At 38.8% G+C, this 16,950-nt stretch overlaps 1 protein-coding gene across 1 annotated transcript in view; it reads right to left on the minus strand.

Moving 5' to 3' along the window:
* ush2a (Usher syndrome 2A (autosomal recessive, mild)) overlaps positions 1–16,950 on the minus strand; it is a 122,461-nt gene that overhangs the window by 86,120 nt on the left and 19,391 nt on the right. The window contains exons 13-27 of the mRNA XM_055229974.1: positions 16,271–16,466; positions 16,042–16,172; positions 15,747–15,954; positions 11,794–12,071; positions 11,461–11,686; positions 11,234–11,371; positions 10,892–11,072; positions 9,853–10,016; positions 9,621–9,779; positions 9,307–9,535; positions 9,108–9,225; positions 8,837–8,984; positions 8,307–8,585; positions 7,524–7,699; positions 6,120–6,267 (exon numbers count right to left, since the gene is read on the minus strand). Coding sequence (XP_055085949.1) covers positions 6,120–6,267; positions 7,524–7,699; positions 8,307–8,585; positions 8,837–8,984; positions 9,108–9,225; positions 9,307–9,535; positions 9,621–9,779; positions 9,853–10,016; positions 10,892–11,072; positions 11,234–11,371; positions 11,461–11,686; positions 11,794–12,071; positions 15,747–15,954; positions 16,042–16,172; positions 16,271–16,466 — 2,779 coding nt within the window. The remainder of the gene's footprint in view (positions 1–6,119; positions 6,268–7,523; positions 7,700–8,306; positions 8,586–8,836; positions 8,985–9,107; positions 9,226–9,306; positions 9,536–9,620; positions 9,780–9,852; positions 10,017–10,891; positions 11,073–11,233; positions 11,372–11,460; positions 11,687–11,793; positions 12,072–15,746; positions 15,955–16,041; positions 16,173–16,270; positions 16,467–16,950) is intronic.

The raw sequence follows: 16,950 nt of genomic DNA on the forward strand, positions 1-16,950 counted from the left end.
ATGGTGGGAGTAAATTAGCTGCCGGTGACATACGCAGAGCCAATCGTCACTGTGACTTCTAATAGAGCTTTTAAAAGGAAAAGCGGACAGCTCGCCTTAGGTGCTTCATCTTGGCACATCAAACCGTAAATTACTGCTAATCGATAGCTTACCAGTCTATTGAAATTGAGCTGTGGTGACATGTGGAAAGATCTGAAAGAACACATCAGTTTTTGGCTATGTTAACTAAAAAAAACATGTGTATTTTTCAATTTTTCATCTATCTTTATTCATGCAGACAGAGCCCAATGAGAGTACTCAGGTTCTTTTTCACAGGTGCCTGTTTGTGTGATTATAAATGTTTATCTCCAGATTATTAACGTGCACTTGTGACGCCATTGTACCAAGTTTTGTATGTCCTTAAAATGTATTCCATGTTTAGGAGACAAAATAACCAAAAGCTTTTTCCCCATTTCATTTCTAGTGTGTTTTTTTAGACTAGGACTAATCATGAGATCTTGTATTAAAAGTTCCCTTTCAGACCCTCATAAAGACATTTTATACAGTGTTGTTCTCTTCTGACAGACAGAAATGGCCAATCTACTTTTTCATAGACTGTCATGAGTTTTAGTCATGAGTTTTAAATTCATCACCTGTAAAGAAACGAAGGGCAGAGTGAAATAGTATCTAAAGTGTTCAAAGTAGAGGCTGAAGTCTGTGGATTATATCTCCACAATCTAGTACAGAAATAATTTATTTTCTGTAATTCAGTGGGATACCGTATTTGTTTCTATAATAAAATGATCATTTTGATTTTAAACTGTTACATAATTCCAAGATTTGTATTTTAAAAGATAAGTTTTCGTCAAGCCAAAACCCAAGATTTTTATAGGTGATGACTCTTTCAATCAATGTATTATTTCGTGCGTAAAGATTTGTAGGTTGCACATCACTTAAATTATCACTGAATGCAAATAAAACTAAAGAAAACATTTAAGATTTTTGAAGGAATTTTGCATTTCATCAAAATCTTGCTGCAGTTTTACATCGCCTGATCAGCAGAAGGAGCACTTTGACACAAAACAGTATCATCTGCATATAAATGTATGAGGCTTTGTCTTAAAATGCAACCAATCAAATGAATGAATATAGTAAAAAGTTGTGGGCTCAAATACTGAGTCTTGGGCACATCTTTGCCTAAAGTAAAAAAATATATATACTGTATTTAAACCCATCGGCTACTACTGCCTCGTTTCTTTGCCGGATCAGTGCAGACATGAAGTAAGAAGTTTTGTTGATAAATATCTGTTTTTCTTTTTATGACAAATGCCCAGTCCAAACCTGACCTAGTCTTCATCCTGAGACATCTCTTGCGATCTACTGAGGTGTTGGTGTTAAATGACAGAGTTGACACAGCCATGAAGAGTTGCAGTTACTTAATATGACACTGGACATGTTAACAGGTGTTAGGTACGCAGGTAACGGCCTACTTAGAGACAACTAGACACTTAAATGGGATAGGGGATCTGTAGAGGAGCTCAATATGACAAAATGGCACAGATGTTTAGAATTACCGCTAACATTGCTTCAGTATAAGAGCCACCTACAGACACTCGCTCGTGCCGGTTCACTCTCAGCCCTCCACCTGCACGGTCGCAATGTTTAGTTTATTTTCTCTAATTTAACTCGTACAACATCCACTCAGACTATTAATTAATTGGTAACAGTTGTTTTGTATATTTTTGGGTCATAACGTAGAGCCAGGTTATGACAACAGAGTTACACACAGGAGATACAGTAAATAATGTCTAAGTCCCCCATTCCTGTTCAAAGATGGATTGTCTTCACTAACAAAAAATGCCTCTTTAACTGCCCTCTCAAATCATTACTTTTCTTTGGTTAAGATCTGTATCTCACCATCTTTAAAGCAGTGGTTAGTGGCTTTGAGATGGAGATGTACAGCAGACTGGGGTCCCGAGGTGCTCTCTTACTTACTTAGTACCTTCTTCACTACACTGAATGGAGTAGATGACACTGCTTTGTTTATGGCTCAGGGTTTTGTCCTTTGGGTGAACCAGTTTCTGTCTTAAAATGTTTGTAGCTTTGAAATAAACCAGGATTTCATGCTGTCTGAAAATCCTCAGAATCAGCCGTACAGGGAATAGTTACACCTTTTCCCCTAGGTTCTGAGTCTCTGTTGTCCTGCTTTTTGTTTTTTTAGTTCTCTTAGATCTTTTGAAGGCCCGTTTTAGATATGCACGTGTTGTTCCTCCTTCACTTTTCCCTCTGTGTTTGTAGGAACCACTTGAGTCCTGTGTTGTAATCTTTGAACTTTGAGTTTGTGCTGCAGTGGATGGTGTGAATCAAACAGAAGGTATTGGTCAGTGTGTGTGAGTTTCCTGAAGACTTCTACCTGGAGACCCTGGTCCTCTCCTATTGTTTCAGCACAATCTAAGAAGGTCAGTTTGTTCTCCTTGGCTTCTTCCCGTGTGATTCTTGATGTTCAGATCCACAGCATTAATATGTGCAGTAAAGGGTTCCTCAATTTTGATCTTAGTCCAGTTGTCATCCACGTAGCAATACCAGTGCTTGAGTGCAGTGCCTGGAGACAATGCACTGGCCTTGTTCAAATCGTTCTATATATGAGCAGTAATAGGAGAGACCTTTGAGCCCATGGCACAGTTGTGGACTTGCCTGTAGAAGTTTTCTCTGAACTGAAAATATGAAGTATTTAAATAGATTTCTCTCTTTTAGCTTAGTATCCTGCAGTAGTCTTCTCCTTGCTGTCTCCACTGCTCCAGATGTGGGGATACAAGTGAAAAAACAGGTCAAATCAAAGGAAATCATCGTCCCATCCAGGTCAAATTGGAGGTGCTTGGCTTTGCTCAGAAATTCTGCTGTGTTCTTAATATGGTGCTATGTGTTGCCAACCAGAGGAGCCAAGAGGTCTTCGTGTATTTGACTGCGTTGTATGTGATGGAGTCTGTGATACATACAATGAGTTGGAGGGGTACTCTCTGTCTGTGGATTTTTGTGAGGCCATAGATGCAAGGAATGGAGTCACCAGGATACAGTCTGTAATACAGCTGTCGCTCAATGACTTCTTCTTTCTCCAGCTTCTGTAAGCAGTCTAGAATCTTCTTCTTTGTCATCTGTAGGTTGTGGTGTCACTGAGGAGGCTGTTCACTTTAGCATCATAGTCAGCTGAGTTCAGGATCACAGTGTATCTCCTTTTGTCAACTGGCAAAATGTTGATGCTGTGGTCCTTTTATAGACCTTTCCTCTGATGTTATGTTGGAGGGTGAAGGTTTGGAGTTGCTCAGTGAAGCTGTTACTTTCAGTCTAAGGTCTTCAACTTCTGTCTCTGTAAGACAACTGTTTCTAATGTCAGTGTCAGCTGCTGTGATGCAGTCCACTGTGAGAATCTGGTTAGATGTTACAGAGAAGTTCAGTTAAAAGTACCTCTTTTTCTGTCTGGGTGAGCTCATGGTCGTAAAGGTTTTTCACCCAGCATTCCTTGTTCACAGGTTGGCAGGGTTCATCCACATTCTTACTGTCTCTTTAATCCCTGGGTTATGTTGTTTTTGGAGTTGCATAAACTTTATGTGACGTGATGTGTTAAAGAGACAATTTTTGCTAGAAAAAACAATTCATCATTAAACAGGAATGGGGGGCTTAGGCATCATTTATCTCCTATTTATAACTCCCTCTTCAGACCTAAATCAAAACAAGGAAAACAATAGTGTTATCCAGTATGTTAACAGGTGTGAGAGCATCCATCAAGGGCCAGAACACTGGAGGAAAACATGACTCAGGCACAGTTCACATTTGGTGTAGTTCAATAGACCTGGCTAACAAACAAAACTGAATACAAATAGTTCTCTTAGTTTCAATGTAGTTAGCTCCTCTTTTCAGATATAAGGCAGTGTCACCAGCAATCTGAAAAATCGAAAACTTTTGTCCAGTTGAAAGAACACAATTTTTCTTGTGCTGGGTATTATACCTGGACGACTGAGGGATTACACAGACATATTTATAATAACTCACAGTTCACATAAAAGTACTAACTGGCAGATGACATAACATTATATAATGGATATTAAGAATAACAATGTACGATAAAATTTAAAATAAATATTTTTGATCTTTGAGTCTCATCATTGTACAGATGATCATGTGTAAGATTGACCAGTTGCGTAATGTACAAGAGTGTAAATACAGACATGTCAGACTAACAGAAATGTAATAGAGACTGTGACACGTCTCCTTTGACAAAAAACATTAGCCTTATAATAGGCACGCTCATACACACAAGGTTAACAGTGGAGCAGAAAGGTTAATTTTAGCTTCTGACATGGTAATGAAGCAGCTGAATCATGGGCCAGTTCCCAGGAGCAATTGTTCGTGTATGTTTTTACAGGGACTGATGTGTCTTAACAGGCTCTTAGCGTACAGTTACATCACGCGCACAAGTACACCACTTATTGACATGGCAATCCCTTGCCATGCATATTTCTCTCCTCAAGAAGGGCCTGAGGCCAATTATGCGTAAATCAATAAAGTTCCTGTTCTGTTGAGTGGTGTTACAGTGCTAGTATGTGAGTGCGCGTGTGTGTGGGTGTGTGTGCGTGTGTGTCTTGTTGAACAAGCCTTTATGGATGTAGGATACATAAAACATCACCATCAGTCCCTGATTAGTCACTCACTTTAGCGAGTGATCAATAACTTTTCAAAAAGAGCCAGAGTGAAACAATTGGAAATGCATCAACACATCTGGATAGAGTTTCTTCATTGTGTTGGAACATCTGTCTGTGTGCTAATGTTTGGTCATGTGACTTGATGTAACTTCAGAGCTTTTGCAGATGCTGTCTGCTAAATTACAGCAGATGGAGGCTGGTTTAATGGCCCAGTCTTATATGTGCTAGATTCATCAGCTCCATCAAGTGCTGTGCAAAGAGCATCTTGGCATGACAATGTCATTTCCTCTTTAAAAAATGTGACTAAACGGCTCTGACCGCATGTACGCTAAAACGTTGTAAAACATGTACATTACATGGCATAGCTTAGTTATTTATTTGAATCGATGGTGGACTCATCTGATTCACACATGACAAGCTTTGGATGTAAAAATGTGAGACTGCACCCAATGGAAAAGCAAATGTGCCACTAAAATTGTTTTGAAATGTAAATATAAAAATATGCCACACAACATATGCCATTATCATTTCTTGCAGTTGAAACAAGGGACAGATTTGGCGTTGGATAAAAAAAAAAAAAAAAAGATGACAACAGATGTGGCTGTTAAAAATACATTGCCACAGTCAGCTGGGTACAATAAGCCATATTGTATTGTACTGTATTACAGTCAGGAGAAGTCTTTAGAATGCCTTGAAATAAACACTGTGTAAACAGATGTAGCCATTAAAAATACATTTAAAAAGTACAACAATTATAATTTGAAGTATCATTCGTCACGTGAAGCACAGAGGCTTTCTGCGTATCATATGAAATGAATTTCAACTCTTTGTTAACAGATGTAGCTCAAAAGAACAAATCCCTGAGCAAGTATTTATAGATAAAAGTTTTACCCACAGTCAACACATCTATTGTCTATTCAAAAGAATATGTACCATCGTGCCAATGAACAGATGGAAGGTCTGGTGTGCATGATATTTAAATTTTATAGTGATTCATTTTACTGCAGCCATTTACAGCTTAGTGTGACAGACTGAAGTGGAGCAGAACGGAAGAGAAAGCATAAATTAATACAATTAACAAAGTTTTAGTCCACTCACTGCATGTCTATAATCTGACAAATGATACGTGTTCAAAAATATGAAAATACTGTCCTGTACTTCAAAAACTCAATACAGGAAAATGTGCACTTTGTATATGAGGGAATAAATGGATTTAGGCCTGAGAAACAAACACTGACTGAAGTCCAACTGCTCATTTTCTCAAATATTGTAATTTCATGAGACAAAATACGCATTTTATTCTCAAATTTTATAGTTTATAGTAAAACAAAATCTATCATTATCATTATTATTATTATTGGTATGTTTAGGTTTTAGATTATTGTTCTAATGCCAATACAGTTTAAAGGCCCTCGTTTCCTTGCAGATTAATGTGGTTCTTACCTGCAGATAAAGTGCGTCCTGTGCTCGGTGAACTGGTGATACACGCCGCCTTTGTGCACAGTGTCACAGAAAACATATATTCTTGGTACGGCTTTAGTCCTTCTACTATGTAAACCGGCTCAGATGATGAGTTTGTCCTGTATATAACCTGAAATATAAAAATAAATAAAAAAGGCAAATTAATATATTGTTGATCTCGTAATACATTTAATTAATACATTTTGAACCTTTTTTTTTTTACAAAGCGCTACTGTAATTAGGATTTAATTGTGGATAACTGGTATTGTCTATCTGAAAACTACTTTATGGGCAACTTGTACTAAATGAGATCAAAGCAGATGCTAAACTAGATCAGAGTGGACCTGATGAGGGGCCCCTGTAGTCGTATTCTCATCAGGTCAACTTCATACTCTACACATGACTCTAGGATTCAGTGAAATAGTTGAGTTTATAACATGCACAAGTTTTCAAATTTTTGCACATGTGACAAAGAAATGGCGAATATCACAGCAAGTTTACACCCATTTGTGAATGTGTATGAAAGAAAGAGTATTTGTGTATCTGAAATTGAGTGATTGTGTGCATATGTGTGAATAAATTGGTATGGTTGTGTATATGTGTGTGTGTGAATTGAATTTTTTGTAGAAATGTCGTATTTGAGAAGCGAGAAGCGTTGTATTAGATGCATTGACCATATGTTTACAGGACTTTCAACCACCTACACCAAACTGTTACTCTTATTTAACATCAGCCTGTCCAGGGACGACAGGGACCGTGGAAATGAGTATTTTTGCTATAACCTGACACTAAACATCTTTCCTGTTTTTTTAAGGTATTGTCTAAGTCAGGGGAGTCCAAACCTTTCTCAATAAGCCACATAAAAACACAGACAAAACTAAATGCTGATTGTGGGTCAAATACAGTGAATACTTCAAATCTGCGTTATTATTACAAGTTAGACTGAACCACTAGACCTTTATTCACGCTTACATCCTCAACGGGACACATTAATTATTTGATATGGGCTTGTTAAAGTAGATTTTCAGAAATGTACAGTAAAAACTACTGTTTAAAGTAATATGGGCCAATCCACCTGGAAGCTTAAGGGCTAAGAAAAATTGGTCTGAGGGCCGCTTTTGGCACCCGGGCCACAGTTTGGGCATGGTTTAAGGTAATGTAGTATTCTTGTGTACTGTCCCTGTCCAAATAAAAGCGTACCATACCATACTATAGATACTCATACTCCATTTTGCCTAGTTCCACCTGGAGTCAAACATCTCTGTAATACAAACTGTGTAATAATTTAGCATCTGGTGTCAAAATAAACAGTTTACTTGCAGCTAAAACGTTGTCTAATCTAAGTCTATTTCTACTAACTCTTATTTTATGATGTACATGTGCCACCTGGTTAATAACACGAGGGGCATGAGGGCTGTTGGACTGCTCCGTGACCAGGTTAACGTGGTATTCCGTCACGTGTCCTCTGGCGATGACCCCGTGACCTTCAGTGGCGTTCCAAGTAACTCTGAACGTGCTGGCTGACAACGCAGTGACTTGAGGAGGAGCGATGAACTCTGGCACTAGAAAACATAGAAATGTGCACTATTAAAACATATTTAATTACAGAAAAATGAAACTACAAACACTGAATGGGCGTAAATGCTATGACAGTGTGTAAATATCCATCTTTTGATAGTGTCTGTCTATGAAATACGCTATAAATGAAATGTAATTCACAGCACACGCACTGACAGTCCCATTTCGCTCCGCAGACAGAGGAGAGCGCACACAAACCCTGACACTCACTAACTGCGTAAAAATGCTGTTATCATATGCTTGTTATCCAGACATACAGCTCAGAGTGATGTTAGAGGCAATCGTTTAGTCCTAATGAGCCATATCATCTCTTTGAAATTCAAATACTTTAATGAGCTCCCCTCCCCCACACCAGTCTGATTTCCTCCCGTGTTTATCATCTCTAGGATTTGTGTTCTGGCCAATCATTTTTATTTTCTTGTATTAATATAATTATACAAAGCAAAATGCACTGCTGTTTGGCCGTGATCATAAACAATAACACACATCTCTGACATTTATTCATGTTAACTGTGTTCCAGAGTCAAGTTTCTCTAATCATTCAACCAGTTTGGCAATAAAATACACACACAAAAAAAAACATGCACTGACCTCCCTCCATTGTGCGAGCTGTGGTCCACTGTGATGTGACACTTCCAGCCATGTTGGAGCTCACGACTCTTATTTGATACGTGGAAAAGGCCTGTAGGCCAGTGACCATGGAGCTGCTCTCAGGAGGGGGAATAGTGCTGCTGTTGGTCTCTGTTATGTGGGACATGCTCAGATCCAGCCAACCAGAGCTCGTGAACACCAGCTCTTCAGCCGTTTGTCTTGATAGGTTGTAAGATTCAAAGGGCCCCCGCAGAAACACTTCATATTTTGTTATAACTCCTGCAGATAAAGTTAAGATTGCTGAAATATTTTGGTCATATTTACATGTCATCTGAATATAGTAAAACACTGTAAACATGTGTAAACAATAGCCTCTATGTTAGTGCTTTTCTGTCATTTAATTCTGCAATTTTCAATATTTTATCTTAAAAATACAGTATAAGAAGAACAAAGCGTACACAAAAGAAAACAAAAATAAAAAGTGTTAAAAAGTCAGGAAGAAATACGAACAAATACAAATACATACACACCATTTGGCTGGGCAGGAGGCTCCCATGATGCATTCAGTGTGTGAGGGCCAGTGGTGGTGACGTTGGGTGGAGGTTGGTTCTGTGGAGGGGCTGAAGCCGTCAGCAGAGACAGAGGTTTGGAAACAGTGCATCCCCCAGAAGAACAAGCCTGTACGGGGGATTTTACATGTGAGAAGACGGCATCGGTGGGTCATACATTAGTGTAGCGCAAAACGAGTGATAAAACAAACACGTAATTGTTCTATATTGAAGAGTTGTTGTTGATCTTTACCTCCAAATAAGCAGAATATTGGGTAAAGGGCATAAGATCACTTGCTACTGCTTCAGTGGAGAGCCCTGTGTAGTGGAGAAAATGCTCACCATTAGGCTCTATGGAAAATAACAGAAACCTAGAAGAAAAAAAAAACGTTATTATGATTTTTTTTTTTTTTTTTTTGTTTGTATAATGTGTCATAGTGCATCTTACATACTTTTCCACAGGACCTGTATCATTTGATGGTGCACTCCAGGCAAAGTACGCACTAGTAGGACCTGGTCTTCCCACAATCTTCAGTTTGAGCTCATCTGCAGAGGGAGGTGCACCTAAGGTCTGGCACGAGACCGACGCGCTTATTGTTGACCCAGCCACATTGGCAGTTACTAGCCAGTAGGTGTAGTTAGTGTAAGGAGACAAATCTGTGTCTTCAAATGATTCATTACCTTCAAAGGGATATTAAAATGGTTTAATTATGCAACAATAAATGAACAGATTTGGGGATTTTATAGGCTCTAGGTGGATACTTACTAAATGGATAATGACTTTGGATGGTGTGCCGCAATTGCCCATCTCTGATAAGTGTGTAGTTAAGTTTGTTTGAGTATGGGGAGTCAGGTGGCCGCCATGTAAGCCAAACAGCGGAATAATTGAGGGAAGTAGCTATAGGCGGAGGCTGTTGAGACGGGGCTGAGAAGACAAAGAATATTCAAGAATGTTCAAGTTCCAGAGTCAGAATGGTGTGTGATTGCGTAAGACTCACCTTTGCTGCAGCCATAAGGGTTTTCTGCAACCAAATAATGTGATCCAGGTTGGCAAACATCACACCTGTCTCCAGTTACCAACAGTTTACAGACGCACACGCCCGACTCTGGGTGACACGACCCGTTGAGGCTGCCCACTGGGTCACACGCACATGGCTGGCATCTTCACGTGCAAGAAAGTAAGTATATAAAAAGCAAATCAATTCTCAATAACTGATTAAAATATATAATTAATAAATATAATAATACATTTTAATATATCTTAATATTGTTCAAAAACATTTTATATAACCATACAGTCTATGTATAGATAAGAAAATCTATCATTCATCTTACATTCTAGTAATTAGTTTTTAGTTTTTTATTGATTTGATGCAATGATTGGATCCTTTACACACTTTTTATTAAAGGCAACACAATTAACCACAGAAAAGCCATTCTGTCTCTCTGTGTGAGCAGTGTGTTTCTGGAGAGTGACAGTGCTGTTGTCTGGGTCAGTGGTGTAGTGTTACTCTCTCTGTGGCTGATCAGTGGGTGATCATCCGGCCAGCTCCCTCACACCTCTGACCACTCACAGACATGTTACATGTGCAACACAATATGTTTGGTGGAACACGTCTGTCCTAAATCTTCAAGTCTCAGGCGCCTGGGCTGTTACACTATTTATGCATTTTTTTAAACCAAATGTATCCACAAAATGTGTCCTCTTTTACAGTTGTCCCACACACCCAGCCTCACCTTCTACACTGTGGTGTGAAAAGTCACAGTCTGGTAATGAAATTGGTTGTGCCAGTCTGAGCTCACAGACACTTGAACTCCACTTACACACAGTGACACAACCTTCACTTTTCTCCCAAGGACAACCAGAACATCGACAACTGACCCATTTCCTCCACAAAATGTGGTGTGCCTCTGCGAGCAGCATCAGTTAGTGCTTTGCCTCAAACCGTACTTTTCATCCCTCTGTATATATCACATATATTACATCAGCGTATGTGATAGAAAATGTATGTGGTGAAAAAAAATGAAAAGATTCACCTGCCAGTGCCAGGGTCAAATCCAAAGTACATGTCTAGACAGTGCTCACAGCGCCTCCCTCCTACAGAGGAATGGGCACACAGACACTGTCCTGTGTGGCTCTCACATGTGCTCTGCTCTGCTCCAGAGGGGTGGCAATCACACCTCACACACAAACTGCTGTTTGGTGACAGGTAAAACCCTGGAGAGAAAACAGGAACTATTCATTTCACTTCTCACAAATACAATTAGGACATACTCTGTGCCACTTTTTACATATAAGCTTGGGGGAGAACACTACTAACTGGGTAAAATCTGTGAATCTTAAATTTCTTGTTCATATTTCAGAGATTTTTGACTGACCCGGTCTACAGCTGCTGCAGTCTCTTCCGTGGCGTGTGGACAAACAAACACATTGACCTGTGGAGCTATCGCACACTGATCCGTCCATTGTCCCACTGGGGTCACAGCTACACGGCACACAGCTCGGGGACCATCCACCTGAAACACACAAATATAAGCTCAAATACTGGACTGCTCAATGAGGACAGCTAAATATTACTTTAAAGAATATTGTAAACATTTCTGACTTGTGGTGGATGCACTGAGGTTGTAGTAGTTGTTGGCGCAGCTGTTGCACTGTGCCCCCTCTACTCCTTCTCTACACGGACACTGTCCTGTGTGAACATCACAGGTGGCTCCTGGAAGAGTGCCACTCAAGTCACACACACAAGGAAGACACCCAAAGGAGTTTCGATGGTCCAAAGTGTGATAGCCAGGTTTACAAGTGTCACAACCACGACCAAAAACGTTCTCCTGAAAAAATGCAGCATATATTTTATTTTTCAGTTTCTATTCTTTATTCTTTATTGTTTATTTGTGCTTATTTGTATTGTATTTGTAGAAATAAAGCGCTCACTTGCCTTACAGACACATTGTCCTGTATGAGGATCACAGACTGTTCCAGCGACAGTCCCGTTTTCTGAGCAGTTACAGGGGGAACACGACTCCTCCAGGCCAAATGAACCAGGTGCACAGGAGGCACAGCGGCGCCCCCCCACACCAGGCCTGCACTCACACTGCCCCCCCTCCGGCTCACAGAACACACTCAGAGAGCCCGATGGGTCGCAGTCACATGGGACACAGCCGTTTGCGTGGGACAGGTTCCAGAACCCAAACTCACATCGGTCACAGGACAGACCTAGCAAGAGAACAAAACGTAACAAGAGGTTACATCTGGAAGAAAACTTACAAACAATACATTAAAACCTAATATCTGCTCATACAAATAGATTCAAATAGACAGATTTCTACACTGAGCATAAAAGCTGTGAGAGGTGAGATACTTATATATTATTATTATTAGAGCTAGTCCCTCTGCCTGAGTAATCATACCCCTCAGGCCAGACACAGAGGGGAGAATGAATAAATTAACCATCTACGAACAATGAATAAAATGAAAATAAATGAGAACAAAACAGAGGAATGCAGAAAACCATTAAAGGCATAACAAAGTCCAGACCGAGATGTCGCGCAGGAAACTTCTAATTCTATAACTTACAAAGATAGAATCAGAAAAAGCTTCACTGTCAGTGAACAAACTGTGATTGACAATGTAGTGTGCAGATACATTAAAAAAATGGCTGCACCAGATTTAGCAAAATGCTAATTTCCATCTGTAGTCCTTGGTGTCACAAACATTAAAAATAACCAATTCACATATAAAAAGTGCAATACAAAAGACAATGTACAAGTGTGCAAAATTTTCAATACATAGTGCAAACTACAAGTTATTAAAGTACGGCGTAGTCGCTATCAGATGATACCCACGAGGGTAACATCTGATAGCTCTGTACCTTATTGGTATTATAAATGTAAACAAGACAGTAATATGACACTAAGACAGTACTATAACACTCATGATGTGGTAATCTAGTGGCCATCAGATGGTACCCACGAGGGTAACATCTGATGGCCGAATACCTGTCTGGTATAGTTAGTGTGGGCAGGACTGATGGTCAAGAAGTCAGTTTTTGACAGCCCCTGAAAAGCTGTGGTAATCTTATGTTCTTAAGATTTTCTGGAAGCCCGTTCCATTCCTTCATGGCTTTAAAAGAGAAGGCAGATTGAGAGAAAGCGGACTTTCTTGTAGGAACATTGCAGTCACCCCTAGACACGGACCTTAACACTCTACTCTAAGACAACACTCTAAGAGCGAGGCTGTACATAGGTCTTTAGAGAGGGTGGGGCAGCATCATACAAGATTTTATGTACCGGGCGAATATCAGAGAACCTGATCAAGTTGTCAAAGCTTAATATTTAAAATTTGTCCAATATGTAGCAATGATGGTAACGTCTGGGCTTTTTATCGAGGATTTTTAACGCCTGATTATGCAATGATCTAAGAGGATTTAGTACTGTTATTTTGGCTTGAGACCATGAGGAAATACAATACAAAATCTGAGATATAATCACAGCATTGAGATAAGATTTTGCTGCTTCTAATGATAATGAGCTTCTAATATGTTGGAAATTAGCGATGTTGAATTTCAAGACATTACAAACCTTTTTAATATGTTTTTTAAAATTAAGGGTAGGGTCTAATATGATTCCCAGGTATTTAACTTCCTCGACATTTTTAATCATGCAACTATTCACATAAATATTTGGACATACACTTTGACTTTGTTTGTTTGAGAAGTACATTGTAACAGTTTTCTCAGTATTCAGAGTAAGGAAAGATTTGTTAAACCACTCTATTGCTTTTACCATTGCCACAGATAGTTTAGCTGTGACAGAATTTGCGTCGGGATATTAAAATATAAACAATGATTAAATGAAAGGCAACCCATTAAACCTATTAAAGAGCCTTTTCCAATATTGACAGAGGCAAAAATTGGATAACATTTTATATGTGTGTGTGTGTGTGTATATATATATATATATGTGTATATATATATATATATATATATATATATATATATGTGTATATATATATATATATATATATATATATATATATATATATATATATATATATATATATATATATATATATATATATATATATATATATATATATATATATATATATATATATATATATATATATATATATATATATATATATATATATATATATATATATATATACATATATATATATATATATATACACACATATACATATACACACACACATATTTCTTCAACTAGAACATTAACAGAGATAATTAATGTGTTTTTGTTTTGTATCTTGAGTTGTTCTTTATAAAGGAGCAGCATAAAAAGTTAAAGACTATAATTTGGCTTCACCAGAACAGCAACATAAGTTGGCTTTGAGGCTAGTTAAATTATGATATGCAGTCCAAGAGAACCGAGCTTATTTGAATATGCCATACGTATTCCATGACAGGCAATCTGTCCCTAAATGGATGCCTGGGGGCAGCACAGTCACCACAGCCATTTATGAGGGTGCGTGGGTTATATGCAGCTGCTGTGTGCACGTACATTCACATCAGCCACCTCGTTACTCTGTGTGTGTCCCCAGATGTATGTCTCCCATGTAGAGGAGGCCAGACACTTGGCATTTCCCCTAGTCTGCCCACTTTAATGATTTTATAGATATGAATGTATTTCTGTCCATGGCTCATATATTATAGTCCAGCAGCAGGTGAGTGTGTGAGCCCAAGGCCTGGAGATAAATATGCCACATGACACATGCCCATAATCCACACACTGAGATAATATGTAGATATTATTTCATATTAACAAATAATAATACTTACATTTTATACATAAACAATAATATGGAAGAAATAAAGGTCTGTTGTGGATTTAAATTCAATGAAATTCTTCCGGCTAAATTTAAGATAAGCTGAGATAAACTTACAGACAATTTCCTTTATAAAATATTGAGATGTAAAATGTACCAGGTGAGAAAACTCTGGAACATTTTGTATTTGATCATTATGAAAAGAAGAAAATGTGTTTAAATGGCTGCTTGTGTGGATGAGTGTGTGTTTTCCGGACATGGCCCAGCTCTTTTATCAGTAGCCAGCTGGTTAACAGGCCCATGCATCACCATTTCAAACACTATTATGTACACATCGCACTCTCCCACCTTGTTATGGCTGTGTGCGTTATTGTACCTTTGTGTGTGTGTGTGTGTGCTTCTGAGTGCACATTTCAATTTTGTCCTTCTGAAGTGTGCCTGCCATTGCTCTGCTCAAAGTATTAGCTTGGCAGTAATAAATTGCCATAATCAAATCTCATTTCTGTAAAATACCTGTGGGAACAGCCAAACAAACATGCGCAGAAAAAGGAACGTGGCCCAGTAAAAATACAAGGGGTTGCAGGCGCAGCAGTAAGTTTTAATCAGCTTGGCAGTGAATTAAAGAACTAAATATTTGCTTAGTCCTTGATGACATGTTGTAGACTTGAGCAGCCCCCAAATATGTTTTTATGCACAGCAAAACTCACAGAGAAACTCAGAGCTGCTAGTGCGTCCATATATAAATATACACTCCACTTCACTTCTCCTCTCCTGTATGGCCCTCATGATGTCTTAAATTGACTGAATTGTTTTGCGTTTCATACAATTCTGCTTTTGAAAGACAAACAAGGGCAAAATGAACCATTAATGACAAAGGCTAAAACCTGTTTTTTATGGTTGACAAGACATATTGTTAATTTGTTCATATATGTGAGCTGTTTATAGATGTTTATAGATGTATTTGAAGCATAATGTTTCTATTAGATAATTAACACAAGAAAATTGTAATAGATACATCCTGCAACATAAAGGGGCAGCTCAAGTATTCAGTGTTTCTTTACTATAAGATGAGCACCTTCTTGAGTGAACAGAGCATTGTACCTGTAACATGAGGTTTACAGGGGCACTGTCCTGTGTGTTGATCGCAGCTGAGGCCCCCCTCTGCTGACGGGCTCATGGTGCCGATCTCACTGCAGTTACACTGAAAACAACCATTTGGATTTGATGTGTTAAGTCCATACCAGCCGGGTAAACAGTCTGTGCACCGTCGACCTGTTACTGCAGGTTTGCAATAACACTGTCCTCCAACCTAAAGGCGTGGGACATGGTTAATCAAATAAAATAATACTTTTTTAAGCAGAACTACAGTTTATTTGTTGCTGTTTAAAGGACATACCTGTGTGCATATCTCACTTCCGTTTACAGTACCAGCAGTGTGACAGTTACAGGGCTGACACACATCGACCAGAGAAGGATCAGACCCCTCCCTCCTGAAAAACAAACTTACACACATCTCGCAGTTCCGTCCTTATGAGAAGAAAAATCAAAGAAGCAAATGTAAAAAGAGAGCATATGACGACATGTAGACACAGGGCGTTAGGACTATGTGGTAAAAGTCCATTTACCTGAGGTGTTGTGCATGCAGTGGTCACACACACCTCCTCCACCCCTGTAGTGTTCATCAGGATGATTATCAGCTTCAGCCTCATAATGACATGAAAAGGCGTGGCTGTAGCACTGACAGGGACGACAGTTCATTGGCTGGAGCTGATTTCCAGATTTGAACGGCTTGTCATTGAAGAGCGGTGCACAACGCTGGCACTGTAAACAAAACATTCACTTTTTTCTTTTAAATCCTATTGTTTCTAGAATTCTATTTCACTGTTATTGTAAAAATGTCCATGTCATATTTAACATCAGATCAGGACATATGCTGCATTTAGAATCCAGTTTTTCCAGACCACATTGACCTGGATGTCCACCTTATAACCAATACTGTAAAATTTAAATCTAACACAAAATTCTAGCATTTTGACAATAAGTTATTATTTATTTATAAAACAATCAGGAAGAAGATCCGCTCACTAATGCATAGTGACACGTAACAGCCACCCTCCTCAGCACGGTTCACTTTCATGTCAAAACAAGCACAGCCAGGTGTGAGGAGGGGGATAAAGAGCTACATTAAATGCATTTTTTTTGCAGCTTGGGGAAAGCAGACGCGAAGCAGCAAGTATACGCTTTGATTTTGTTCAACAGTCAGTACAAATTATAGTAGACAACGGGGGCATCAAATGGTTGGATT

This window comes from Periophthalmus magnuspinnatus, chromosome 3, assembly GCF_009829125.3.
Source record: "Periophthalmus magnuspinnatus isolate fPerMag1 chromosome 3, fPerMag1.2.pri, whole genome shotgun sequence".
Lineage (NCBI taxonomy): Eukaryota > Metazoa > Chordata > Actinopteri > Gobiiformes > Gobiidae > Periophthalmus > Periophthalmus magnuspinnatus.